The sequence below is a fragment of the Lissotriton vulgaris genome, chromosome 2_1 (assembly GCF_964263255.1).
Source record: "Lissotriton vulgaris chromosome 2_1, aLisVul1.2, whole genome shotgun sequence".
Lineage (NCBI taxonomy): Eukaryota > Metazoa > Chordata > Amphibia > Caudata > Salamandridae > Lissotriton > Lissotriton vulgaris.
The window spans coordinates 453,225,335-453,252,455 of NC_141687.1; the positions used below are offsets into that span (position 1 = coordinate 453,225,335).

General features: G+C 47.5%; 1 protein-coding gene across 1 annotated transcript; it reads right to left on the reverse strand.

Moving 5' to 3' along the window:
• Positions 1 to 8,905: 8,905 nt before the first annotated feature.
• LOC147730582 (uncharacterized) lies at positions 8,906 to 27,017 on the reverse strand. The gene is made up of 5 exons (XM_086954088.1): positions 26,867 to 27,017; positions 25,529 to 25,715; positions 13,327 to 13,454; positions 10,351 to 10,452; positions 8,906 to 10,155 (listed from the first exon to the last, which is right to left on the reverse strand). The coding sequence occupies exons 1-5, from the start codon at positions 27,015 to 27,017 to the stop codon at positions 9,842 to 9,844; spliced, it is 882 nt and encodes a 293-aa protein (XP_086810214.1). The 3' UTR covers positions 8,906 to 9,841.
• Between the last annotated feature and the right edge of the window lie 104 nt (positions 27,018 to 27,121).

Sequence of the window (27,121 nt, forward strand, 5' to 3'; positions counted from 1 at the left end):
CCTCACGAGCCTCGGGTGGGCTGTGCTGGTGACGGAACGGTTCCTTCGCGGCCCGCTCGCCGCACCTGCGCGGCGCGAATTCCGCGCCTGCGCTGACGTTCTAATGGGCGGGCGGGTCCGTGACGGAACCGTTCCGTCACAAGCACAGCTCAACTTAGGGCCGTGACGGAGCGGTTCCGTCACGAGCACGGGACCGCCGCGCGGCCTCACCTCCCCCTTAGCGCTGAGGCGGAATAGCCGCCGCAGCGAAGGGGTTAAAACATTAGACAGTGCGACAATGCAGTATTTCAAAAGCAGATGCAACTACAAAGAGCAAATTTTGATAATACATTTTTATTAGTAGACAATAGCAATCTTAAGAGGCATTGCATATCTTCATACACACTTTGACCCCAATTCCATCACAGACTCTCTCTCTCTCTCTCTCTCTCTCTCTCTCTCTCTCTCTCTCTCTCTCAGTGAGTCAGTCTCTCTCAGTCAGTCAGTCTCTCTCTCTCTCTGTCAGTCTCTCTATCTCTCTCTTTCTGTCAGTCAGTCTCTCTCAGTCTCTATCTCTCTCTGTCAGTTTCTCAGCCAGTCAGTCTCTCCGCCAGTCAGTATTCAGACTCTGAGTCAGTCAGTCTCTACTCTCTCTCCACTCTATCTCTCTCTCTCCATTCTCTCTCTCAACTCTGTCCACCCTATCTCCAATGTCTCTCCCTCCACAGTCTCTCCCTCCACAGTCTCTCCCTCCACAGTCTCTCCCTCCACTGTCTCTCCCTCCACTGTCTCTCCCTCCACTGTCTCTCCACTCTCTCACTCTCTCTACTCTCTCTCCAGTCTCCCTCCACTGCCTCTCTCTCCACTGTCTCTCTCTCCACTGTCTCTCCACTGCCTCTCACTCTCTCTACTCTTTCCACTCTCTCCCTACTCTCTCTCTCTACTCTCCCTTCTCTCGCTCTACTATCTCTCCAATCTCTCTACTCTCTCTACTCTCTCTCCGCTCTCTCTCGCCACTTAGCGAACGCCTCAGAACTCAGGGAGGGCTGGAGATGGCAGGGGTCAGTCAGTGTCATGACGTCCTTAGAAGCAGAATGCCTTGCACATTCTCATCTAAGTGCTCTTCCATTCCTGACTCTTTGCTGAAGTTTTAAAATCTTCTTGGAGTTTCTCGTTGCTCCAGTGGGTATCATTTGTGATATTTATGTTTCCGTTGTCTAAATTGCTTAATTTTGATTACAATAAAGTGTCACTCATAGTCGTTGAAAATGTCACTCATAATTGCATTGGAATTATGAAAATGTCACATATAGCAATCTGAAACTTTAGCAACTATGGCTGGCCTCTTGGTTCCCATTTGCTTCGCTGTTGCTTCTTCCTATTAGCTGGCCTCTCATTACTGACCTGCTCCCTGTACCTTGTCAAATGGCCTCTCTCTCTCAGCTGACCTATCGGCCCTCAAACGGCCTCTCTGCTGCTCTTACTTTCACCTGACCCTGGCTGGAGGCCCTCCCCTCCTCAACTGGACTCTCTGATGCCTTACCTCTCTCATCAGCTGGCCTCTCCTCCGATGTTAGCCTCTTTCCTGCCCCTCCCTCATCGGGTGGCCTCTCAGCTGCCTTCTCAGTCCTCCGAATGTCTCTCTGCCGCCCCTCCCTCCTCCTGCTGCTGCTTCAGAGCCAGAAGCAAGACTCAGAGAGTAAAAGGAGGGGGGGGGGCAGACAGACAATAACACTTGGCAGCTGGAGCATCACCAGGCAGCGGACATCAGAGGCAAAGTAGGAAAGTCAGACGCAAATCCTCTGAGATATATATGAGTTAGCCAGCAGACAATCAGACCCGCCCACTCGCACTTGGAATAAGTTAAAGTGGTTCTCAAATCGTAAGAGTTTGTCATTTTTGTGAAGGAACAGGGTTGGCAATCCTCTACTAAGTTTTCTTCTATCTGTCTTACCTGTGAATCGGCAGCAATTCCAGGCCAGGGCCCCCCCAGGTCCGCTGTTGCTTCATTTCATTTTTAGTCCGACTCTTCTTCCACAGTTGAATTCACCATCCCGCACGCGCCAAGAGGTTAAAGTTCCTTGTGGACCCACCCCGCCGGGGCCCGGGCGTGCGCATGCGCACCACCATTACCAAACAATTAGAGGCCTCTGTACCAAAACTGCACCGCTCCATTTAAATAATGGGGAGGCCGCCTCCGTGCGCACCATTTAATTCATGATTGAACTTCAATCATGATTTAAATGGTGCGGCTGCGCACACAGACTTGAGGATCCACTGAAACTGAGTGAGGGGGGCCCGAGGGGGCCCTTGGAGCTGGGAGGCCCCCCCTGCCCCGCAGGGGCTACGGGGGCCTGTGTTACGCCCCTGGTGTACGGGAGAAGGGATATGCATGGATATCGGCTTATGTACATTTCTATGCATAGGCCTGTAGATTTTTGCAGCTCCTCTAAAATGTGGAAATGTATTAATCTCGTTGAAGGAAACATTTCTTGAATGCCTCTGAAAGGAGCTGGGTGGAACGCAGGTCAAATATTAAAACTTTCAACTGCAACTGTTATATGGGAATAGAGCTTATAGTGCAAATGGGCCTACTTATGTAGCATATGTAGGTAACATTACCTTGATACCCTGTTTAGGTCCCCATTTCAAAATCATTCTGACGACGGGCTTTGCATGGACAGCTTTATTGATCCAGCATGAAGCAAAATATTAGTTTGTATTTTGAGATTTGTTTATTAAAAAGTGCAGTTCTCCTCGTGCAGTTGTTTATGAACATTAGTGTGACCTACCATCACCAAAAAAGCTGACCGGCCCTTAACAGGCCTTGCAGCTACTGGTCTCGTCCATGTACTGTGGAAATGGAAACCAAAATCAGCCCAGGTAGGGTACAAATGCCCAGACCAGTCTCACTTTGCAGACGATGCAGCAAAAGACAGGGCTGGGCGTCGGGGTTGGTCATGGCAGCCCAAGCTGCTCTGAAAGCAGCCTGCGCTTTACCAGGAAAAAGCCACAGTTACTTAATGGTCTGTCCGGCTCTGGTCCATTTATAGGTCGAGTTGTAGTCAGGTAAGCCCCGCCCACTCTCCGCCTATTTTTTTTAATTGACTTGTGCCATTGTTCACTATAAACGGTGGCTGTTCATTCGTCAAAAGGCTAAGTAGTCCCTCCTTAGTCCCCGCCATGTCTCATTTTGTATCCTCCCATGGGGACACCACATGTTACATGTGTTGTTACTCAGTAGGCTTTATTACGGCCTAAGAGCACTATTTTCTCCAATAGCTGTCTCCTACCTGCTGTTGCAGGCAGGACACGCTCTCGAATAATGCTTTAAAATAAATGTACAGAATGGGCGCTGAACACATTTGCAATGCAATAGGTCTCACATTTGCGAGATTTTAAGCTATTGGCTTTGTTAATGACAAAGCCTTTTATTTATCTGTTTTAAAAACAACACATAAAAGGCTGCGGGCCCGATTCCCAGTACTAACTTAATACAAAATCTTAAACTTACTACGTTTGGGATTCACAGAATGCACTCACTACTTTTGCTATTCACAGAATGAACTTACTACTTTTGGTATTCATAGAATGAACTTAATACTTTTGCTATTCACAGAATGGATTTACGACTACTAACTTTACATCTGCACTTGGGTTGGAAATTCCATCTCCGGAGCAGAATTTCCGCTTACAAGCCGGAAACTCTGCTTACGGACCGGAATCTCTGATTTTGGGCCGTAATACACTCACTGTGGTCATTGATCATTTTCCTCAAGGGTAAACACCTGTCCATTTGCCTACTATCCCCCACCATGCATCAGCTGACACACTGCAGCCAATCCCAACCCTGCAGGATGTATAAATGCAGAGCAGACACACACAAACCTTTTCAACATGTCGCTGAATGTGTTTGTTACTCTGCCCCTTGCCATGCAGGAATACTACTTGAGGAGGAGGAGGAGAGCAGAGAGGATCTTCAGACAGAGGATCAACCTAATTGGAATATCCAGCCAAGATGTAAGGGCCAGGTACCGTTTCCCTCCAGAAGTCATCTTGGATATGGTATGTGAATGGGAGCAGGAACTTGACTCTGTGACCTGCTGCTCCCATGCAATACCAGCCTATCTCAAGATCCTTTCTGCTCTCTATTTTTTTGCCACTGGATCTTTCCAAAGGGTCTCCAGTGACGATGTGGGCATTTCCCAGGCAAGCCAGTCACAGTGCCTGCATCAGGTACTGAGATGCATCACTGCTAGAGCCCACAACCACACACAAATGCCCCATACACTGGTCATGAGACAAAGGGCAGCACAAGATTTCTATCTCATTGCAAACCTCCCACGTGTGCTGGGTGCAATTAATTGTGCACATGTGGCCCTTCAGCAACCCCGCCGCATTGCACACATCTTCTGCAACAGACACCAATGGAAGTCCATCAATGTGCAAGCTGTCTGTGATGCCAGCGGGAGGTTCATTGATGTGCATGCAGTGTTACCAGGCAGTACCCATGACAGCTCCATATTCCACATGTCACCTCTTGCCCGGCGGACGGCTGCGGGAGAATTTAGCAACATGTGGCTACTGGGTAAGTACCAAGCACTAAAAATGAGGGATAAGTGTTATTGAAATGTCTGAATGCCACACAACTTCAACAATTGTACATAAGAATGATAAAGCTACACACATGGCCAAACAGACACTGCATTCACTAAAGTATAGATCATGTCCTGTGCAAATCAAAGAGGGAAATGTAACCAACTGCCCTCTCTTCCCTCCTCAGGCGATGCTGGGTATTCACTCTCCCCACATCTCCTCACCCCTTACAGGTGCACAAACACAGTATCTCAGCATATGTACAATAGGGCACACATACGGACTAGAGCCATCATAGAGCGCACTTTTGGTCTGTTGAAGTCGTGATTCAGAGGGGGTGTGCTGCTGTACTCCCCTGAAGTTATGTGCAAGATCATATTAGCCTGTTTTGTTTTGCACAACATTGCTTTAACACATAGCTTACACATACCTCTGGAACCTCGGCTAGCTCTGAATCTGGGAAGCCAGGCCATTGCACATAACCGAGGTCAGGGTATGCAAGTCCGTGATCAGCCCGTTGCCACATTTTTCACCTGAGCAATCTGTAGTGTCATGGACAAAATGTGTCAATATATTCCATCCTGAGACTACTTTGCAAGCTACTCTCACTGCATGTAAATCACGGCTGTTGAACAGTAGTCAAAAGGTTGAGGGTTCCTCAGGTCATGTGCCAATGTCAGCGATCAGTGTAGTGGATGTCCCTAAACAATCTATTCACGCAGATGTAAAACTATACATCTTCTGAGCGAAATCTACTTGGTCCTTATGAAGATGGGTCACTCAATCACAAATGGCCATAACCATTGCAGTCTCAGGCCAGTGCACTCAACAGATTGACTCCCCCACAAATGATGAACCACAAAGTGAGTGATGATGTCATGGGTGAATCAGGCACCACGTGTCTGTGATATTCAGCACTAGTCCACCCCATTGTTAGGTAACACATCTTACAAATCTTGTAATGAGCACTCAATATGGACTACATGTACCATAAGGCAACGTAGGAGAAAACAAAACTGGGTTTGATGTTGTGTCATCCCTCTCCAATGTCAGCGCAGAAATTTCATTAAATGGTCTGTTCCCCTTTTGGTTACATGTTCATGATTTTAACCTGCACTGTCATTTCAGGTTTTTCTACAACAGAACTTCAGGATGGAAGTGGATTTGATTAGTGATTGTGGATGGATCAGGATGAATACAAAATGGCTGCCAACAATTTCCTGTGATGTATTTCCTGTCTCCCACTTCCTGTATAGATTTCGTGTATGAAATATTGTGTTCGGTGTCAATTTCGGAGATTACGGCCTGAAAACGTAATTTCAGGTTTCAGACAGTAATGCGTGGATGGAGACCCGCCGCTACAGAACCAGAAACTACTTTTTCGGGCCATAACCTCCGAAATTCACCTGGAACACATAATTTCATACAGGAAATGTTATACACGAAGTGGGCGACAGGAAATACATCACAGTAAGTTGTTGGAAGCCATTTTGTGTTCATCCTAAGTCAGCCTCTCTCACAGATCAGATCCTCTGCCATCATGCTGCTCTCATTATACTTATGTGCCCCAAAATGGCTGAGGGTTATGAGGAGAAAGCACCCCCTTTCACAGAAAGGGAATTAGACATCTTAGTAGAGAGGGTGGTGGCAAAATATCATCAGCTATACGGGGACCCTGAATACCAGCTGAGCACTGCAGCTCAGGCTTGGCTATGAGCCAACATCGGTGAGCGCTGCAGTGCAGTGGGAGTCCACACCAGGAGTGCTAGGGCATATGCCGCAAGCGTTGGGAAGACCTAAAACACAGGTCCCGGCACAAGACTGAGGAGCTGGTGGGCCAGTCTTCCCTGCACCATGTGCATTGTCCTCGCCTCTCCCCAATCTACAGGAGGGTCTTGCGAGCAGCTTGGCCGACCCTCCATGCTCAGCTGGAGGAGCATAAGCAGGAGAGACCTGGTAAGTGCATCCTATGCATAATGTGTCTGGGAGTATGATGTGAGTGAATACAGTGCTGTACCATTGTATGTTCCATGCCTCCATTCACCTGTACTATGTCCATGCAGCAGTCATCAAGAATAAAAGAGTGCACTGTGGCATATGGACTGTACAGGGCAGAGTGCATTTTGGGAGTTGTAGTTTATTCCTGATAACTGGGTAAATGAGCCACACTTGTGCATTTGTGTCGTAATTTGCTGTGCCAGCACCACTACCAGTGAAACAAGGGAATCATAACTGAAATGTGCGTTGGATGAGCAATGGTACAGACACTGTCCAGTGTGTGTATGGCAGGCCAAACGGTACTGGATGCTGTGACTTGCATTGCATTTATTGAGTTTGGGTTCTAATGGAGACAGATCATCATGTGCCATGGAGTCAAGACAGACTTTGAGATCCTTGCCTCACTCCTAAGTGTTTCTAAATATGCAAAGGGTGTCCATTGACACATGTCTTACCCTCAGTGGCTTGTATGCCATTTCACATGTACAGGCAGGTGTCACAACAACCCACCAGTGTACTGCACTACCTTATCAGTCACCAAAGCCAATATGTGGCACTGGATTGTCAGATTTTATGAGGGGACATCAAAAGGCTAGACTCACAATGTAGCAAAACAAATAGCCCAGAACCTCGTGGATGTGTGACCCACATTCGGCATTTGTCTTGTCCCATACAATGCTATACAGCAGATGACATTTGTCCAGACATCATAGAGCTGCAACTATATATCACTGGGCAATTTGGATTAAATTTGGACTCTTTCTGTTCCCCTTTGGTGGACTGGTTATGGAACCTGCACATGTAGCAGGGACAGGACACACCAATCACAAGAATACCAAAGTTGAGGGTTGGCCAATACTGTTGTGTAAGCCACAAATATTCATGTGAGAAGTCCATGCCAGATTCAAATCAGGAGATGACAGTGAACATATACGTAATGTAAGCTCATAAACACTGACAACTGTATAGTGTGGTCAGAGGAAAACAACGTTGGAACATGGCTCATCTATGTACGTGTCCCGTCCTGACTAAAACAACCACTACATCATGATTTTGCCTACATTTCAGCAGGCACAGCTTGCCAAATGGCCGTACAGCAGGACAAGGTCCAGAGTGGGAGGCCATCAGTGTGCAGGCGTCTACAAACTCTTTTGACCAGTGAAGAAGAAGGGGATGAGGAGGGACCTTCAACATCTGGATGCAAGGGGATTGTGCCCACCCGGACTGACAAGGAACACGGATCAGGTGCTACAGCCCAGGTGGAGGCTGTGGACATTGAAGTGGGGGGAGAACCTGACACTTCTGGCCATGGGGTGGTGGAGTGCTACTCTTCCCTAGACTATTCACCAGTGGGTTTGGTCGAGGTGTCCTTGGGGCAGGCCAATACACGATCTGGGCCTGCCATCTGCCACTCCCCACCTCCAGAGGCCCTCATTCCATCAGGGACTCCAGCTGCATCCCCTGCAACCAGTCCCCCTCATCGTAGCTGCTTGCTCGACCACAACATTGGCTCCGGACCTGAGGCACCACATCCCCCCACTCCCACTCAGGCCCCTCCCTGTGCTGTTCCTCCTGTGGCTGTCCCAGAGGACACAAGGTGGATGTGTGAGGGTCAGCCAGACATGTCCGCTCGAATCACGCTGCAGATGTGTCTGGAGATATGCAAGATGCGAGCGGAGCTTGTCGCAACTCTGGCCACCCTCATCACCAGCATCAATTCCCTGGCCACAGCCATGGCGTCTGTTGTTTCCCAACTCCTTTCCCATTCCACCATCAATGTCTCCCCATGTCCGTTGACCCAAACTGTTTCTCCCCCGTACCCCTCGTGTGTCACGATACCATGTGGTGCCTGTTCCTTTACTGACCAGCTGTGTGCATGCATCAGACTTGGAGGATCTGGTAATGTGGTATTAGAGGATTACCAGAAGTACCCTTGACTTTTTGACTGATGCATCTTTGTGGACAAACATTTATTTTCCCCTTGTAAATAGATTGATTTCCCTGACACTCCCTGAAATGTTATAATCCAAGTGTCCCTCTCCATCTGCATTAAGTTCATCATTTGTTTTCCTTTCGCCCTTCCAAACGGACGGTTTTTCTAATGATCTAACATAAATATGTTTGAGGAATACAACTTACTTTAACTTGTTTGACTTCATTGTGAATGTCGGGTACAGAAAATGGACATGCATCGGGTGAGTCATCTGTATTGCACTTTATGGGTTGTTTCAATGATGGGTTACACTTGTAACTGTGCCAGACACACACATACCTCCTCACATCTCCAGGCCACTTACATCGTTATACAGGACATGATACACAACAAAATCTTACTTGGGAAGATCTTTACTTTTTCTGTATAGATATTCACAGTGGACAATCTAATTTTGGGATGTTGTTAATGGCAATCGTGCTTGCAATTTCGCAATTTCTGAGGTGATGATCGCTGTGAGGGATCAGATCTGGCTTGTTGCCTTTGTGTATGTGGGTGTTGTCCATGTGCCTGAACAGGGTGATCTACATGTACAGGGGCCGACGGCGTATGCACAGTTGGTGCTTGTGCCTGATTGTACAGGTGGTGGCAGTGCCTGTACCAGGGTTGCTGGTGGTTGTGCAGGTGGTGGCAGTTCATGTACAGGGGTTGATGGTGGTTGTGCAGGTGGTGGGAGTGCCTATACAGGGGTTGCTGGTGGTTGTGCAGGTGGTGGGAGTGCCTGTTCAGGACACCGGTGTGGATGTGTACTTTTGCTTTGGTCCTGGTGTGTGGATGTGCTGTCCTGCTGGCAGATATGATGGCTCCCCTCCCTGCATTGACCGTGAAGGGAGACTTTGGATCACTTTCAACATGCTCTCCATCATCTTCATGGCCGAGGGAATTGGACCATGTCCTGCAGGGACTCAGACATGTCTGATAGGGTAGCCCCTATGACACGAGTGTCCTGCCTCACATCTGTCTGCTGTTGGAAGAAGTTCTGCTCCCACTGGCCCCCATAGTTAGGTGCAGGCCCCCACTGCAGGTGTCTGCCTTGGATGGGACCAGCAGGTCCAACAGCGGGGGGGCAGGTGGAAGCCTGTAGGCAGGAGAATGGTGCCCAGGGGTTACCTGCCCTGCAACAGGGCTGGTGTTTCCCCCAGATAGTGGAGATGATGTCGGGATACACTGTTTAGGGAAGAGCGTGTAGGGGAACCGCCAAGTCGGTCCTGGACATGAGGGCTGTGAGGGAGTGATGTCTGTGTTGGGTGGCGTGAGAGCCATGGCTAGTTCACCCTATGCCGAAGAGAGGCAATTGTTTGTTTTGGAGGAGGCTGATGGATTTTGCTGGGTGGAGGATGTGATGCCGTGAAGGATATTGGCAATGTGGTACGCTTGCTGTTGATGGCATCTGAATCGGCATCCGGAGTGGATGGCCATATAGTCGACATCCTCTTCCAAGTCTTCGTCCTCAGTGACTTCCTCCTCCTCTTGCACAGTACTTGCTGCCGACATAACAGCCTGGAGGATCAGTGGATTTTCCCCTCTGATTGCCCGTCGGCCCACACTGGTTGTAGGTCCATCAACCTCATCCTCTTCCTCTTCATCCCCTGGAACCCAGAGGTTGCAACCATGTTAGTGATTGACCTGTTATTACATGTGAAGCAACACAAGGGTTGGATTAACTGTACTTTGCATGAACAGCTGAAGCTCATGTGACCTGGTTAGTGTACCACCACAAATGGCAGCTCACACCATAGCACAGAGGTGTTAAACTGAGATGTACATTATACAAGCAAACTCACCAACTCCAGCCACAACTTTCTGTCCCTTCGCGATCACCTCTGTTCTCAAATGCTGAACCTGTCTGCTCATTGATGTTGACATGGCTGTCCACAATCCAGCAGCTGTAGAGGGAAGTGACGACATTCTCAATGATCAGCATTACTAATTGACAAACAGGCACAAGTGACACTCATAATATGTATATCACTTTGCTGATTCCATACAGAAAGGGATCTTGATCTCTGTCTTGGTTTAGTAATCTAAGCTAGTGACACACTTTATGCCTGAATTACCAGATGGACGGGTGTTAGAGGGTTTCACTGCTGTAGCCATGATGTCATGCATTCCCCGGGATGGTGTACGCTGCACTGGTGTCATCTGTCTGCGGCTGTGATGAGACATACATGTCCATATTTCAGTACAACAGATGGTAGCTATGTGCTAACATGTCATTCTCAATAAACATTGACCGGATAATCCAGGACAATGTGTGCCATGTTTCCCTCATGGACTTTACGTGTGGACCCCTGCTAACATGCAGTAGTTGCCAGATGTTACCACTATGCAGCTCTGACATCAATAAAATGACACATCAACAGACAAACTTTTATGAGAAGGTTACTGAAATTTCAAGGAGGGGATAAATGACCAAGACTCCTCTGCATGACACTGATTTCACATTCATCATTAAGACCAACTGGTTTCAGCAGTGAAATGTTGTCTGTTGACAAGTCAAAAAATGTTCATGTGTGAGAGGTGCAATAGTCAGGTACATAATGTTGATCATTTGTGCTTCCCTACCCAAGAAGTTACAAAGCTCATTTCTGACTGAGAGAACACAGAATTCTTATGTCCATCCTTTGAGTGTCCTCTGTTTGCATACCCTAATTCCAACATCATGGTAGTATTTAGCTGACAACAGATGGTGTCTTGTACAGCAGACATCCTAACCTCATATGTCAACCACTCACCTATATGTAAATACAGTAGAAGAGGATGCAAGCAGAAAATAACATTTGGTAATGACCCAACATTGCGGCTAAGTTGAGAAGCTTCGATGCTTTCCGCCTGCACTGGATTAGCGTTTTACTTTCACCCAAGCAGTGGCGTAACAAAACTTGAGGGGGCCCCCTGCAAACTACATGGAGGGGGCCCCCCCTCACATCCTCCGTGCCAGTCTAGAGCTCTCAGGCCAGCGATCCGCCATACTGCAGGGGATGCGGGGCGATTGTTACACTACTGTCACCTTTACAGCAGTTATAATTAACACTGGACGATGGAGTTAAAGGTTGGGCTTAGTCTGCCAGCAGGATATCATAGGTGGTGGTCCATTCATTACAGGGTCCCTGCCATTAGAAGGCCGGGGAAGTTTGCCCAATTTTAGGTGGGTTTCCTGATGCAGACTCCTGTCATGATATAGATCGGGCCCACTCATCGTTCAGTTTTGACAAAAGTGCATCCACTGCTCCTTCTCGTTTCTGTTTTAACCCCTCCCATGCTCGTGATGGAACCATTCCCTCACGAGCCTCGGGTGGGCTGTGCTGGTGACGGAACGGTTCCGTCACGGCCCGCTCGCCGCGCAAATTCCGCGCCTGCGCTGACGTTCTAATGGGCTGGCGGGTCCGTGACGGAACCGTTCCGTCACAAGCACAGCTCAACTTAGGGCCGTGACGGAGCGGTTCCGTCACGAGCACGGGACCGCCGCGAGGCCTCACCTTCCCCTTAGCGCTGCGGCGGAATAGCCGCCGCAGCGAAGGGGTTAAAACATTAGACAGTGCGACAATGCAGTATTTCAAAAGCAGATGTAACTACAAAGAGCAAATTTTGATAATACATTTTTATTAGTAGACAATAGCAATCTTAAGAAGCATTGCATAGCTTCATACACACTTTGACCCCAATTCCATCACAGACTAGAGACACTCTCTCAGTGAGTCAGTCTCTCAGTCAGTCAGTCTCTCTCTCTCTCTGTCAGTCTCTCTATCTCTCTCTTTCTGTCAGTCAGTCTCCCTCAGTCTCTATCTCTCTTTGTCAGTTTCTCAGCCAGTCAGTCTCTCCGTCAGTCAGTATTCAGACTCTGAGTCAGTCAGTCTCTACTCTCTCTCCACTCTATCTCTCTCTCTCCATTCTCTCTCTCAACTCTGTCCACTCTATCTCCAATGTCTCTCCCTCCACAGTCTCTCCCTCCACAGTCTCTCCCTCCCCTGTCTCTCCCTCCACTGTCTCTCCCTCCACTGTCTCTCCCTCCACTGTCTCTCCACTCTCTCACTCTCTCTACTCTCTCTCCAGTCTCTCTCCACTGCCTCTCTCTCCACTGTCTCTCTCTCCACTGTCTCTCCACTGCCTCTCACTCTCTCTACTCTTTCCACTCTCTCCCCACTCTCTCTCTCTACTCTCCCTTCTCTCGCTCTACTATCTCTCCAATCTCTCTACTCTCTCTCTACTCTCTCTCTGCTCTCTCTCTCCACTTAGGGAACGCCTCAGAACTCAGGGAGGGCTGGAGATGGCAGGGGTCAGTCAGTGTCATGACGTCCTTAGAAGCAGAGTGCCTTGCACATTCTCATCTAAGTGCTCTTCCATTCCTGAGGCTTTGCTGAAGTTTTAAAATCTTCTTGGAGTTTCTCGTTGCTCCAGTGGGTATCATTTGTGATATTTATGTTTCCGTTGTCTAAATTGCTTAATTTTGATTACAATAAAGTGTCACTCATAGTCGTTGAAAATGTCAGTCATAATTGCATTGGAATTATGAAAATGTCACATATAGCAATCTGAAACCTTGGCAACTATGGCTGGCCTCTTGTTTCCCATTTGCTTCGCTGTTGCTTCTTCCTATTAGCTGGCCTCTCATTACTGACCTGCTCCCTGTACCTTGTCAAATGGCCTCTCTCTCTCTCAGCTGACCTATCGGCCCTCAAATGGCCTCTCTGCTGCTCTTACTTTCACCTGACCCTGGCTGGAGGCCCTCCCCTCCTCAACTGGACTCTCTGATGCCTTACCTCTCTCATCAGCTGGCCTCTCCTCCGATGTTGGCCTCTTTCCTGCCCCATCCTCATCAGGTGGCCTCTCAGCTGCCTTCTCAGTCCTCCGAATGTCTCTCTGCCGCCCCTCCCTCCTCCTGCTGCTGCTTCAGAGCCAGAAGCAAGACTCAGAGAGTAAAAGGAGGAGGGGGGGGGGCAGACAGACAATAACACTTGGCAGCTGGAGCATCACCAGGCAGCGGACATCAGAGGCAAAGTAGGAAAGTCAGACGCAAATCCTCTGAGATATATATGAGTTAGCCAGCAGACAATCAGATCCGCCCACTCGCTCTTGGAATAAGTTAAAGTGGTTCTCAAATCGGAAGAGTTTGTCATTTTTGTGAAGGAACAGGGTTGGCAATCCTCTACTAAGTTTTCTTCTATCTGTCTTACCTTGGAATCAGCAGCAATTCCAGGCCATGGCCCCCCCAGGTCCGCTGTTGCTTCATTTCATTTTTAGTCCGACTCTTCTTCCACAGTTGAATTCACCATCCCGCGCGCGTCAAGAGGTTAAAGTTCCTTGTGGACCCACCCCGCCGGGGCCCGGGCGTGCGTATGCGCACCACCATTACCAAACAATTAGAGGCCTCTGTACCAAAACTGCACCGCTCCATTTAAATAATGGGGAGGCCGCCTCCGTGCGCACCATTTAATTCATGATTGAACTTCAATCATGAATTAAATGGTGCGGCTGCGCACACAGACTTGAGGATCCACTGAAACTGAGTGAGGGGGGCCCGAGGGGGCCCTTGGAGCTGGGAGGCCCCCCCGCACCGCAGGGGCTGCGGGAGCCTGTGTTACGCCCCTGCACCCAAGTGATTTGAAAATGTAGCTGCATGGAGATTCAGTTTAGCAGCCCATATACCCATCTCAAAGGTACACAACTGGCATCAGTGTTAGCCTCATCCATACCAATTTCACTATGATTTTGCCATAGATATTTTGCTAGGGAGTTTTCATATCATTGAATTGCAACCCAGTTGTATTTTGGACACTTCGTATGACACATGTTACTATTTTATGTCCATTCTGCACTCACTTGGCATACATTTTGTGTCATCCTTTCATTAGCCACTAAAGTCTGATCTGGTATGCGATTAAATGCCATATGTGAGCATATTGTGATGCAAGACAACAGTGTTGTACAACACATACAACATACGGTGGAGACCAAAGGCACATTAAATGAGCATTCAGGTACAATATTCTTGGGTTTACTCACCATGGCCCATCACCGGCCCAGAGTGTTGTCCCTGACCAGATGTCACGCTTGTAGCAGAAGTCAGTGTGTATCTCTGATTCTGAGACGACCTCATTGAACCTACAATGATAAGTGTGTTTGCAACTTTACATTTCTGCTGGCACATGTGACACACTAAGTTTCAGGCACAAAGGATAAGCACCAGCAGTTGTGGGCACCACCTTTGCAGAAGTGTGTGTCACTTAATATCATGAGTGATCCCACATATAACTTATAATGGGCCCACTACCTAGAAGCAATGTATATCAGAATGACATGACTCCGAATCCTGAAATAAATTGATACTCGTATAGCGCACTACTCACCCACAAGGGTCTCAAGGCGCTTGTACGAATACCGCTGTGGAACCCATCCTGGCTTTCCCTGTGAGGCGTCCACTCCTGGGCACCCCCAAGGTGGAGGCCAGGCATCCTTAGCATTGTGGGGGCCGTTGTGGAGATTAAGCAAGCTATTGCCCAGAGTTGCAGAGTGAGACTCCATGATTGGAATAGGCACCGAGGCGAGAATTATCAGGTCCGTGGAATTTTGAGCCCAAGACCCGCCGAGGCGGGGATTTGAACCCTGGTCCCGGGCTAGACCTCTGCATCAGGGTTTGCCACTCTAACCATTGAGCCACACTCCTCCACTATAAGGTCCACTATAGTGTTTGGTTGATAGCCAACAAACAAGCCATCCAATTAGAGAGATACGTGACCAGCCGGGTGGACTGGGCGATTTCATGTATAGAGAAAACATTCAGAATTTGACATTGGATGCATTGTCATTACTACTGACAATGGTAGCTCACTTTTTGTTCCTCATTGTCATATTTATTAACATTTGAATTCTTGATTATGTCTATAGACACTATTACAATATAGTGGGGACACCCTTTTGACTTCGATTGCAGGATTGAATTCCCAGGTCTGGGACTGTTGGTGGAATACATGTTATGTTCACTAATTACAAGGGTATGATGAACCAAGACATATTATATTTTATCTTTCGCTATTGACCTATGTCATTTGCTAAAGGTGAATTATTATTATTATATCTGATTTTGTAAAGCGCTCAGCTACCCGTAGGTTTCCCGGCGCTAAGAAAATAGAAGTAAGAGAGGACAATAGAGGTTAAGGAATCGGTTATAGGGAAAACAGCCAGGTTTTCACACCTTTGCGGAATTTGATATAAGATGTTTCAGACCGCAGAGGGATGGGAAGAGAGTTCCAGAGCGCAGGTGCCAGGTGGGAGAACGATCGTCCGCCGACTCTGGCACGCTTGAAACGGGGAACAGAGAATCTGCAGTGAGTGGAAGACCTAAGGGTGCGGGAGGGACAATATTGCTGGACTAAGGTGGAGAGATAGTGGGGGGCTTTTCCAGCTTTGATGCGGTGCATAAAGCAAAGTGCTTTAAATTTGGTCCTAGATTCTATGCGCAGCCAGTGAAGGCTACGCAGGGAAGAGGAGACTGAGGTTGTTCTCGGAAGGTTACAGAGTAGACGAGCAGCCATGTTCTGAACTACTTGGAGCTTCCGGGTAACCTCCTTACAGGCACCCAGAAGGAGCACGTTGCCGTAGTCCAGCCGCGATGTCACTAGAGCCTGGACCACTGACTTCTGGGTATCTGGAGGCAACATCCATGTGATCTTCCTCAGCCACCTGATGATGGTGGTACAGGTGGCCGAGACCTTGACCACATGTTGTCTCATGGATAATTGATTATCAAAGAGGACCCCCAGATTGCGTGCTGAAGTCGCTGGGACCGGTAAAGGTCCCATTTGCTGAGGCCAATGTTGCGGGCCCCAGAGAGTGGAATCCGGCCCAAACAGGAGAAGCTCTGTTTTGTCGCCGTTCAGCTTAAGCTTGTTGGTCAGCATCCAGTTGGCGATATCAGTGAGTCCAGAACAGAGAGAAGAGGAAGGGGAGTGTTGATTAGAGGACAGAGAAAAAATAATTTGGGTATCATCAGCATAAGAAAAGATAGAAAGTCCAGCCTGTTCCGCAAGAAAAGCAAGGGGTCTAACATAAAGGTTAAAAAATAAAGGACTAAGAATAGAACCCTGGGGAACACCATACGGAGAATTGTGAACAGTGGACACAGAAGAGGGGGAAAAGACCTGGAAAGTGCGATGAGAAAGAAAGTCAGAGATCCAGGCAAGGGCGGAGCCGCTGATACCAACAGACTTCAAGGCAGACAGAAGGATGCTGTGGGAGACGGTGTCAAAAGCGGCACTCAAATCCAAAAGGATGAGTGCCACTGTCTCCCCTTTGTCTACCTGGCGCCTAACTGTCTCCGAGACTCCCAAAAGGGTGGACTCCGTAGAGAAGCCCGCCCGGAACCCAGACTGAGAAGGATGGAGGACGTTTGCTGATTCAATGTAGGTGGTGAGGTGACGATTGACATGTTTCTCCAACACCTTAGAGAGGCAGGGAAGCAGGGAGATGGGCCGGAAGTTGGCAGGGTTGCTGACATCCGCATTAGCTTTCTTCAGCAGTGGAACCACCATCGCATGCTTCCAGATGTTGGGGACCACTGCCTCCATGTCAAATGTCCATTGTCAAATCCAATAGTTGTTCAGCTAGTTTTTCATCTCTGGTTACCTTTCACATTTAGGCACTACATGTCCCTCTGTTGTCTCCTAACAATGTATGCCTTTTGACCATCTCCTGACCAGTTTGACTTACCAGTTTGTGAGAGTGGTATGCCTTGCTCTGGATGATGTTGTTTCCTCCCAGAAGATACGGGGACCTCTGCTACTGCGGTTGTCTGTGCTCTGGCTGAATATGTCAATAGGTGAGAAGACAGAAAAGTAACCAAATGGGAAATGTACATGTGGAACTTTTCAGGCTTTACCCCATATCGTCTGCATGCTAACAGTGTTGTGAAGTTCTGCAACGACGGGGCAGGTAGGTGCAGTGGGGCGTTGGGGATGTAATGGTGTGGCAGGGTGGGAAATGAGCAACGGAATATGTGAATGACATACTTTGATCTGAGGAGTCACTCACCTCCTGCTTTGTAATTTTTGCGTTCACAGGGTGAGTTACTTCTTGGATAATTTGTGGCAGATTTACAGGCTTCTTGCTAGATATTTAAGCTGCTGTTGCGTCACTTCTGTGACACAGCGGTGGCGCAAACCATGTGCCACGTTGCGACTTAGTTACAATGTGAGGCATCTAGGGAGATGCGTCACATTGTGTGCCATTGCGCAACATTAGACCTGTGTCAGGTTTAATGTAAGTAGGGTGGGCATTCCTTTGTGAAATGCCTCGTGAAAGTGATGCAGTGAAATCTACAAGATTCCATGGAGTCACTTTTCATAGGCCGCTGCGACTCAGCCTTACGTATGCTTGAAGAAGACGTAAGGAGTGGCACAGCATGTTAGGTATTGGTGGTCCATGAACATTGTTGGAGTTGAATTGCACTTGCGACAAAACTCCAGCAGAGCACCGCCCTTACGCCATCAGAAGAAACACACATCTGGCAATCCCTGTGCCACTGTGCGATGCATTGTTAATACGACCCATCCGTGGTGGTGCAAGGGTAGAAATGCATGTCGCATTGGTGCTGGCACATCCCTGCTAATATGCAGGGATGTGCCGGTCCTTGTAAATCTGCCCCCTTGTGTTGTCCCAATTCATTTGTCAGTTGATTTTAATATGCTCTGCAACCCCTTACATTTTTGACTGACTCAGACACATCTGGATGAGTGGAAAGGGCACTTTGTCAATTACTACTTAACAGGGTTCGGTATATATGGCAGCAGTACTATGCCCATGTTTTCAATAGTGGGAGAGGGATTTGCCATTTTTATTACAAATGTTTCTGGGACTTGTGCTGCAACATACACATGAACCTCTGACTGACTATATTTTCATATACACTTTGTACAACTTCCTAACTCACAATGCCAGTGCAAAACAGATAATCTTTTCATACACTTTTTCTTGTCATCCCATTACCTGGTACCACGCTACAGACATCACTCACAGGCAGCCCATGGATCATGTGGGGGTGGATTGTGGTGAGCCTGTTCAATTTGATCCTAGAGTACTTCTCCTTCACCCTCTGCTTTTCTTCCTGCCACTTCTTCTTGATATCCTGGACTGTGCGCCTCTCCTCCCTCAAAGCTGTGACAGTAGTGGCAAATTGCTGCCATAGAGCTGCCTTCTGTGTGCCACTGGTGCAGTAAGGTGGGAGTCCATATAGGGGTTTGTGGTGCCTCACTATGTGCTCCACAAGCATGGTGGTCTCCTCAGTGCTAAAGTTCTTCTTCCTCCTTATTTGTCCCATTCTCCTCTGGCGATGTACAGCGATTGTAAACACAAACTCTCTGTGGCCAAACCTGTTCCTTCAACGTGTGCTGCTTTTATATGTTTGGTGCTGCTGGTCTTGCAGTTAGTGTTAATTGACTTCAGCTGGAGCGTGGTGGGGAATGGTAGGCACTTGAAACATTCATCAAGCCAAATGGTGGTATTCCGGCAAAAAATCTGGAGTTCAGGCCCGGAAGCGGAAATTTCGCCCCAAAAGCTGGGGTTCCGGATCAGAAGAGGAATTCCCTCTCCAGGTGCGTAAATTCAGGCCCGAGTGTGGACATAAAGTTAGTAGTCGTAAATCCATTGTGTGCATACCAAAAATAGTAATTTCATTCTGTGAATACCAAAAGTATTAAGTTAATTCTGTGAATACTAAAATGGTAGTAAGTTTAGGATTTTGTCTTAAGTTCGTTCTGTGAATACCAAAATGGTGGTAAGTTTAGGATTTTGTCTTAAATTCATTCTGTGAATACCAAAATGATAGTAAGTTTAGGATTTTGTCACAAGTTCATTCTGTGAATCGGGCCCATTGTCATTTACAATGCTAATAGCTCAAACTCTAAATGCGGGACCTATTGCATTGCAAATGCTTGTTATAAAAGTTAGTGTTTATCTGGACATTCATTTATAGAGGTTGCGGAATGTACATTGAGTTGTGAGCCAGTGTACTCTGAGCATCTTTCTCCTCTCCGAGAAGACTTAGACTGTTCAATTAGTGCTTCCACTGTGAGTCAATTGCTGAAGGGGCCACAGTTGCTCAGGGGAATATAAAACGGTGCCCCAGGACATCAGTCGTCAAAGGCCTGAACCACACAGTTGAGCCTGGGAACTCCAGCTTTCCCCGTGGCAATCCAAAAGGGGTTCTGGCAATTGAATTTTGTTGATGTTGTCAGGTACAGTGATAATTGTGTTGAGCTCTATTTTGTGTTATGCCATCTATATTTAGTTGTGTTGTTATGTTGTGTTCTGTTATGTTATTTTTACATTTCCTTTAGAAACGTCAACAAGATCTGCTACATTTCCTGCTAAAAGCTGAATATTCTTTTACATTTCCTGTGGCAAGCTGCCATTTACCACTGTCTAAATTAGTAAAATACCACTTTTCCATCTCCTGGGTTATTTAAATCATCACTTATCCCAGAGCGGTGGTATAAAGCTCACTTTATGAGACACGGCCCGACATGTTTCACAAAGGCCTCTTATCCAAACATGCAGACAGTGCTTGATGAGATGTTTCATTCAGCATGGTGATCTAATACAACACAAACATTACGGCACCAATCACTGACACATCTCAATAGATGGAAGCTTTATGAGCAGAATGAGATCTGACTTTCTAAGAGTAACCCAGTGCCTTGGGATATCACCTTTACATGACGTGCAGTTCAGTGCTAAACACTGTGAAAGGACAGTCTAGTTTAGTCAACTTCTCAATCGAGGAGGCAAGGGCGTACTGCTAAAATAATATTTTTTAAAGACTTAGCATGTATCCTTGTGTTCTTGGGCACTGCTGCTCTTTGACAGATTGCAGTTTTCTTTGAACAGCTTAAACCCTGCACGGCTGAACTGTTGCCGCAATACATCATACTACCTCCCTGTATTCTTTCACTGGAGCTTACTATATATACACACACACCATCTCATCTCTGAGAAGAGGGGGGATTGTTCTTCTACTTGGGAAGGCTAGGGTCATCTTTACTGAAATGTCTGGACCACCCTGAGCCTTTCACCCGCATGTTTAAACAAAAATACATTTGCAGACCTAGCTAGAGCAGCTGCTTTCATTTTCCACTTGCAGATGCTATCGTGCTTACAAAGCACTACGTTCTACAAACAAACTGATGTTGACTTCTTGGCAATGATAACACATGATTGCATGTTTTGATAAAGTCATTGTCTTAAAACCAAATTTGGCACGGATACACAGTAAGTTATTTGCCATTGTGGCCGTGGTCTTCTTTGCAATAAAAGTGAACGTGTAAATTGTCCCTCTACCCGCCCTTTGGACTACCCCAGCGAAATGCAATTACCACACTTCTCTTAACGGCAGTAAAAATGGAGGAGTTCCCCGAAGTACGGGGGGGAGGGGGGGGGGTAAGCAGATCATAACTCTTTTAAATACTAAAGCGTATTGTAGAAAACTTATTTCAGTTTGTGTTGTTACAACAAGAAAAGGGGCAGTGATGCTAAAAAACGTGTTTATTGATGATGCACTGTGGTGAAGTCGTGGGAAACCAGGTTTGAGACATCGAGAGCACATTTAGAAAATATTTCACATAACTCATTGCAGCAATAAAATATGCTGTGCTGCATTGTGTGAAAGGGAGAGACTGGAAAAGCAGCATATCTACTAAGAGGTGGTGGTGTTGTTCTCTGTAGCAGTGCTGGTGCACTTTAAGGGCCTTATTTATGAGGCCTTACAACAGTTTGCGTTGCCGTTGCGCCACTTTTTGTGATGCATCGGTGGCGTAAAGCATACCCCCATTTGCGCCCTATTTACAAAGTGACAAATCTAAGCAGATGCGTCACTTTGTAAACCCCTGTGCTACATTATACCTTTGTTAGGTATAATGTATGCAGGGGGGTGTTTCCACGCAAGTAGGCCTCGTAGAAGTGTTGCAGTGAAATCTATGAGATTTCACTGCGCCAATTCTAGGACGCAAATGTGTTAAAACCTTCCACCTGCCTCATGGCAGGTGGAAGGGTGACGCAGTGCTATATCCATAGCCCTCCACCTGCTTGCTGGAGTTGCTGGAGTTGCGTAACGCTTCCAACACAACTCCAGTAAATACATAATACGTCATTTTTGTGCCGATAGATACTGTAGTGAAATTGATGTCTCTATCATTGCTGTGCGACATGATGTGTCATACAGAAAATATGAGGCATCCATCATGTCACAAGGAGGGCTCAATGAAAAGGGAAGCATTGCTGTTTACACACAGTAATGCGTCACTTTCCGTAAATTAGGCCCTAAGGTGCTTTGCACCAACGCACACAGTTATACCACAGTGTATGAGTGCGTGCGCTTCACCGAGACGTGCCCATTGCCTCTGTGGCAACATGGAGCCCTCTTCGGCTACAGCCTGCTGTCTTGACCTACTGAGTATTTCCATTTCAGAGATTAAGAGCCTGATTTACATTTCGGCAGAAAGGTTATTCCATCATAACGGTGACGGATATTGCGTCTGCTAAAATAATAAATCCCATAGGATATTATGGGATTTATATTTCAGTGGACAGGATATCCCTCACCGTTGTGATGGAGTAACTCACCTGCGAAATCTAAATCAGGCCCTAAATCTGAAAGTACAACTTTCGACTGGGTGGACCATGGTTTAGGCAGCCAACCCTCTGTGCATTTGCAGCAATTCGTGTGACCCCATGTTTAATTTTGCAGTGATACTGTAAAATAAAAGGAGTGGGGTTTGGAGTGCTGCAAGACCATTGGGTTAGCAAACAATGGGGTACACCTAATTTAGTATTTTAACAAAATATGACGTCCTTTGAGATCGTAGATTACAACTGTGCAACATTTGAAATGAGATCATTGATGACAACACTGTGCAGGACGAAGGCACGAGTGACAGTTACTTGAGTTAACAATAATTTGATGAATTTCAGTGTTTTTAGTTTAAAATGTAACATTTTAACAAGCAGTTCAGGAACAGGGAGATGAATTAGGATTCAGCTTTGGGGGAGTAGCATATGCTACCCTTAAAGAACAAATCAATACACCTATACCAGCAAGGACCCTATCAACTAGTTATTGCATTCATTTCAGAGCTAGTACATATACTAGAAAATTGTCCATTACATAAATTAAACAAGCAATGAAGTGACTGAATCCTTTGGGGCATAAAAATGATTTTAAATATGCAAGTGTTGATCATTTTTGCATTGGTAATTCATTCCTATGAATAGGCATCTATACTACTATAATAAAGTAAGAACTTTCAGGCTTTGAGGCGGGTAAACTCAGGAACCACAGCGCCAATCGACACACCCGATACACCGTTGAAATCGTCAGGGGGTGTAGATGGTTATAGGGCATATAAATGACAAAATAAAACGTTATTTACAATATTTATATTTTTAAAAAAGTAGTCCCCCCCAAAGTAGCGCCGGCCGCGACATGCGTGCTCACGTCAGCATGGGGAGGAGAGGCGTCCAATGAGCGGCATACATGGCGCGAGGGAGGAGCGGTGACATGAGGCCAGCGGCGGTGGGAGCAACGGAGAGGCGGACATGGAGCGGGGGAGGAATGGCGGTGGACAGGCGGTGAGGAGCAGAGCGGCGGAGCGGAGAAATGAGGACCGGCGGCTGAGGCGTGAGGAGCGGTGAAATGAGGACCTGCGGCTCAGGTAAGGCTCCGGGGACAATGTCGGGGCAGGCGGGTGTCAGGCCAGGCAGAGGACGGGAAATTGGAGCGGTGAAATGAGGACCTGTGGCTCAGGTAATGCTCCGGGGACAATGTCGGGGCAGGCGGGTGTCGGGCCAGGCAGAGGACGGGAAATTACTAAAACAATGATCGGGGTCGGGGCAGGCGGGGGACAGGGCGGCGGGTCACGGCTGCTGGTGGGGTGGGCGGGGACACCCGCTGCTGGGCAATGTCGTGGCAGGCGGGGGTAGGGGAAGCCTAAATGCTCCCAGACAAGGTCGGGACGGGCTGCTAGTTTATTAATAAAATACATGATTTCTTTGTCTAGCCTGTTTCCTTTGAATTTGCTTTACTTTAATTGGGAAGATCGTTCGACGCTAAACAGCTTTCTAAAGTATGACTACGTAATTGAGCATCGCAATAACATAGCTTGTACATCACAAAACAGAGGTACAAGTACTTACTATGAGGTGCACACACAAACACACTTGCAGGCTGACCATAGTACTTCCTAATTCACCATTATATCAACACATGATCACTCATACAGACATTGACAGATTCATACCACCAAACACACACATCACTCTTACTCATACTGAACTGCATGTGCACCACTACATAAACACAATCATCATATATATATCTCACATATACACACACACACACCAGCATTATACTTCTACTGTGTTAGGCAATCTAGCAGTGCAGCTGCTGCATCTGCTCACTGCTTCTCGTCTCTATGTATTCTTGCATTGCTGATGTCCCCCCAACACATGTATGCCATGGTAATGAAAATTGGAACATTCTTTTTCTCTATTCAGTCAATCAATCAGTCAGCATTTGCATTGCCAATACTGTCACCCTTAGTACTATCTTGGCACTGAGGTGCTGTGTCTCTAATGAAAAACCAGGTCTTGAGCTTCTTTCTTAAGTTTGTCAGGGAGAGGCCTGTACGGAGGTGTAGAGGCAGGGTGTTCATGTTCTTGGCAGCAATGCAGGAGAATGAGCAGTCCCAGTGGTGGCTGTGAAGGATGTGGGTGGAATGTGGAGGGCGAGAGTAGCTAATTGCAGGTGTATTGCGGATAGGTGGAAGTTCAGTCAATGGTTGATGTAGGTTAGTCCTTGGTTGTGTAGGGCCTTGGATGTAAAAAAAAAAAAAAAAAGCAACGTGCGTGCTCACGTCAGCACGGGGAGGAGAGGCGTCCAAGGAGCGGCGGACATGGCGTGAGGGAGGAGCGGTGACGTGAGGCCAGCGGCGGTGGGAGCAACGGAGAGGCGGACATGGTGCGGAGGAGGAATGGCGGTGGACAGGTGGTGAGGAGCAGAGCGGCGGAGCGAAGAAATGTGGACCGGCGGCTGAGGCGCGAGGAGCGGTGAAATGAGGACCTGCGGCTCAGGTAAGGCTCCGGGGACAATGTCGGGGCAGGCGGGTGTCAGGCAGGGGACGGGAAATTGGGGCGGTGAAATGAGGACCTGCGGCTCAGGTAATGCTCCGGGGACAATGTCGGGGCAGGCTGCATGCATGAGGATCTTGAACTGGCATCTGTTCTGAATGAGTAGTCACGGGAGATTTATGAGGTGGAGAGTGATGTGAGCCCATCCAGGGAGGTCGAGGATGACTCTGGCCATGAGGTTCTGTATGGTCTGGAGTCTTACGAGGAGTTGGGTAGAGATTCCTGTGTGGAGAGCATTGCCGTAATTGAGGCGGCTGACGACAAGAACCTGCATAACTGTCTTTCTGGTGTTGATTGTGATCCAACTGAGGATTCTGTTGAGTATGCTAAGGATGCACCATGTTAACTTGTCATTTTATGGTTAGTTGGCTGTGGAGGATGATGCTAAGGTTGTGTGCATGGTCTCTTGCCGTGGTTGTTGGTCTGAGTTCCGCTGGCCACCAGCTGTGGTCCCATGGGGATGTGTTGTTTCTGAAGTTCTGTTTTGTCTGAGTTGATATTAAGGCTGCAGTCCCTCATCCGTTTGGCTACATCAGTAATGACATTGCAGAAGTTGGTTTTGGCTTTGAAGGGGTCCTCGGTGAGCAAGAGGAGTTGGGTGTCATCAGCAAATGAGATTATGTTGAGTCTGTGGGATCTGATGATGTCTGCGGGGTTATGTAAAAGTTGAACCGTGTGGGGCTGAGGGATGATACTTAGGGGACACTGTATATGATGTCCTTGGGTGGAGAAGTGAATGTAGGCAGTCAGGTGCTCTATGCGGATCCTGAGAGGAAGGAGGTGATCTACTTGAGGGCATTTTGCTGTATGCCGATGTTGAGGAGTTTGTCAATGAGGGTGTGGTGGGATAGGGTACAGATTGCAGGAGAGAGGTCCAAGACGATCAGAGCCACAGTTTCCCCATGGTCGAGGAGTGTTTGCTTATAGTCTGTGGCAGCAATCAGTGTGATCTTGGTGCTGTGGCTGGCTGGAATTCCTGATTATGAGGCATCAAGTAAGTGGTTAAGTTCCAGGTATTCAGTGAGCTTTTGGTTGATGTCTTTTTCAAGTACTTTTGCTGAGAAGGGGAGCAAGGAGATGAGTCAGTAATTTTTAGGTCGCTAGGGTCGGCAGAGGGCTTCTTCAAGAGTGGTCTGACCTCTGTGTGTTTCCATCTGTCTAGGAAGGTTACTGTGGAGATGGAAGTGTTGAGGATGCTGGTAGGAAGGTTACTGTGAAGATGGAAGTGTTGAGGATGCTGGTAAGCTCCGTGTCGATTGGGTTGCATCTGAGGTTGAAGAGATAGTGGGGGCAGGGGTCGGTGGACGTCCCAGCGTCAATGGACGACATGATGGTCATGGTGGTCTGAGTGTTGAGCAGAGACCAGGCAGTTATAGATCTGATGGTATTCGCTGGTTGATTGAGGTTGTCAAGGCTGAGCTAAGTCAGTTGAGAGTTGATGTTGTGGATGGTGGCAATCTTGTTGTGGAAGTAGCCTGAAAGAGTGTCACAGAGTTCTTGGGAGGGGTGGATGGTTGTGTTGTTCCCTAGTCTTCTTATCTTTTCTCTTGGAAGGTAGGGCTATTATTCCAGCCTCCAACACTTCTTTTTCACTCTGGGCTCGGCTGTGTGCTCGGGTTTGTTTCACATACCAATTCAGGGATTCTCCGCATGGTGGTATGGTTTTCAGTTATACCTCAGACCATGCTGAGGTCTCCAGATCATTCCCCAGGAGAGATTCAACTGGGATTGCATAGGGGACCACTACTTGTTACAGGCAAGTAACCCCTCCCAATTCTAAGAGTGCCACAGCGATGGGATGCTCCTGAGATACATTTTAATTACTGGAGACTGGATAGGTTTTTCCAGCCAAAGACTGTCAATGGGAAAACAGTTTGTCTGTCAACATGGTGACAATGGCATCCATATCCTTCAGGACCTCCACTCTAGTCCCATTAATCAAGGGTTGCTGCCTGTATTTTTCCTTATTTGGTGGTCAAACAGCAAGAGGGATAAAATCTACCCCACCTTCAGATGCTAAAATAGGTTTAGTGTGAACCCCGATTTGCTCTGGGCACACTGTTGATCCCACCTGGAGATGAGACAGGCAGAGTCTCCAGTTTTGTGTTTTGGGATCAAAGTGTTTACCTTTGTACTCACTGTTTGATTGTGAAAAGTTCTGGAACCCACCCTCTTCTGCAGGTTGTTGTGGCCCTTTAGAAAACTGTCTACTTTTATCCTTAAGATGTTCAGCCACTTTTCCCTGGGGAGGTTTTGTAACCCCCTTTCTTTTGGTCATCCCCCAGTGTTAATCTTAGTCACCCTATTCTTGACCCAGTGGTCTGCTTTCTGACAAATTCTTGTGGAAAGATTTTACCTAGGTTTACTAGATACTGATGCAAC

Excerpts from the sequence above, each read along its gene's own strand:
- LOC147730582 (XM_086954088.1), bottom strand. The coding sequence starts at position 27,017 with ATGACCAAAAGAAAGGGGGTTACAAAACCTCCCCAGGGAAAAGTGGCT. Across the intron at positions 25,716-26,866 it reads ATCAAACAGTGAGTACAAAG|GAATTCCAGCCAGCCACAGC; the intron begins GTAAACACTTTG and ends CCTCATAATCAG. Across the intron at positions 10,156-10,350 it reads GAAAGTTGTGGCTGGAGTTG|GGGATGAAGAGGAAGAGGAT; the intron begins GTGAGTTTGCTT and ends TCTGGGTTCCAG.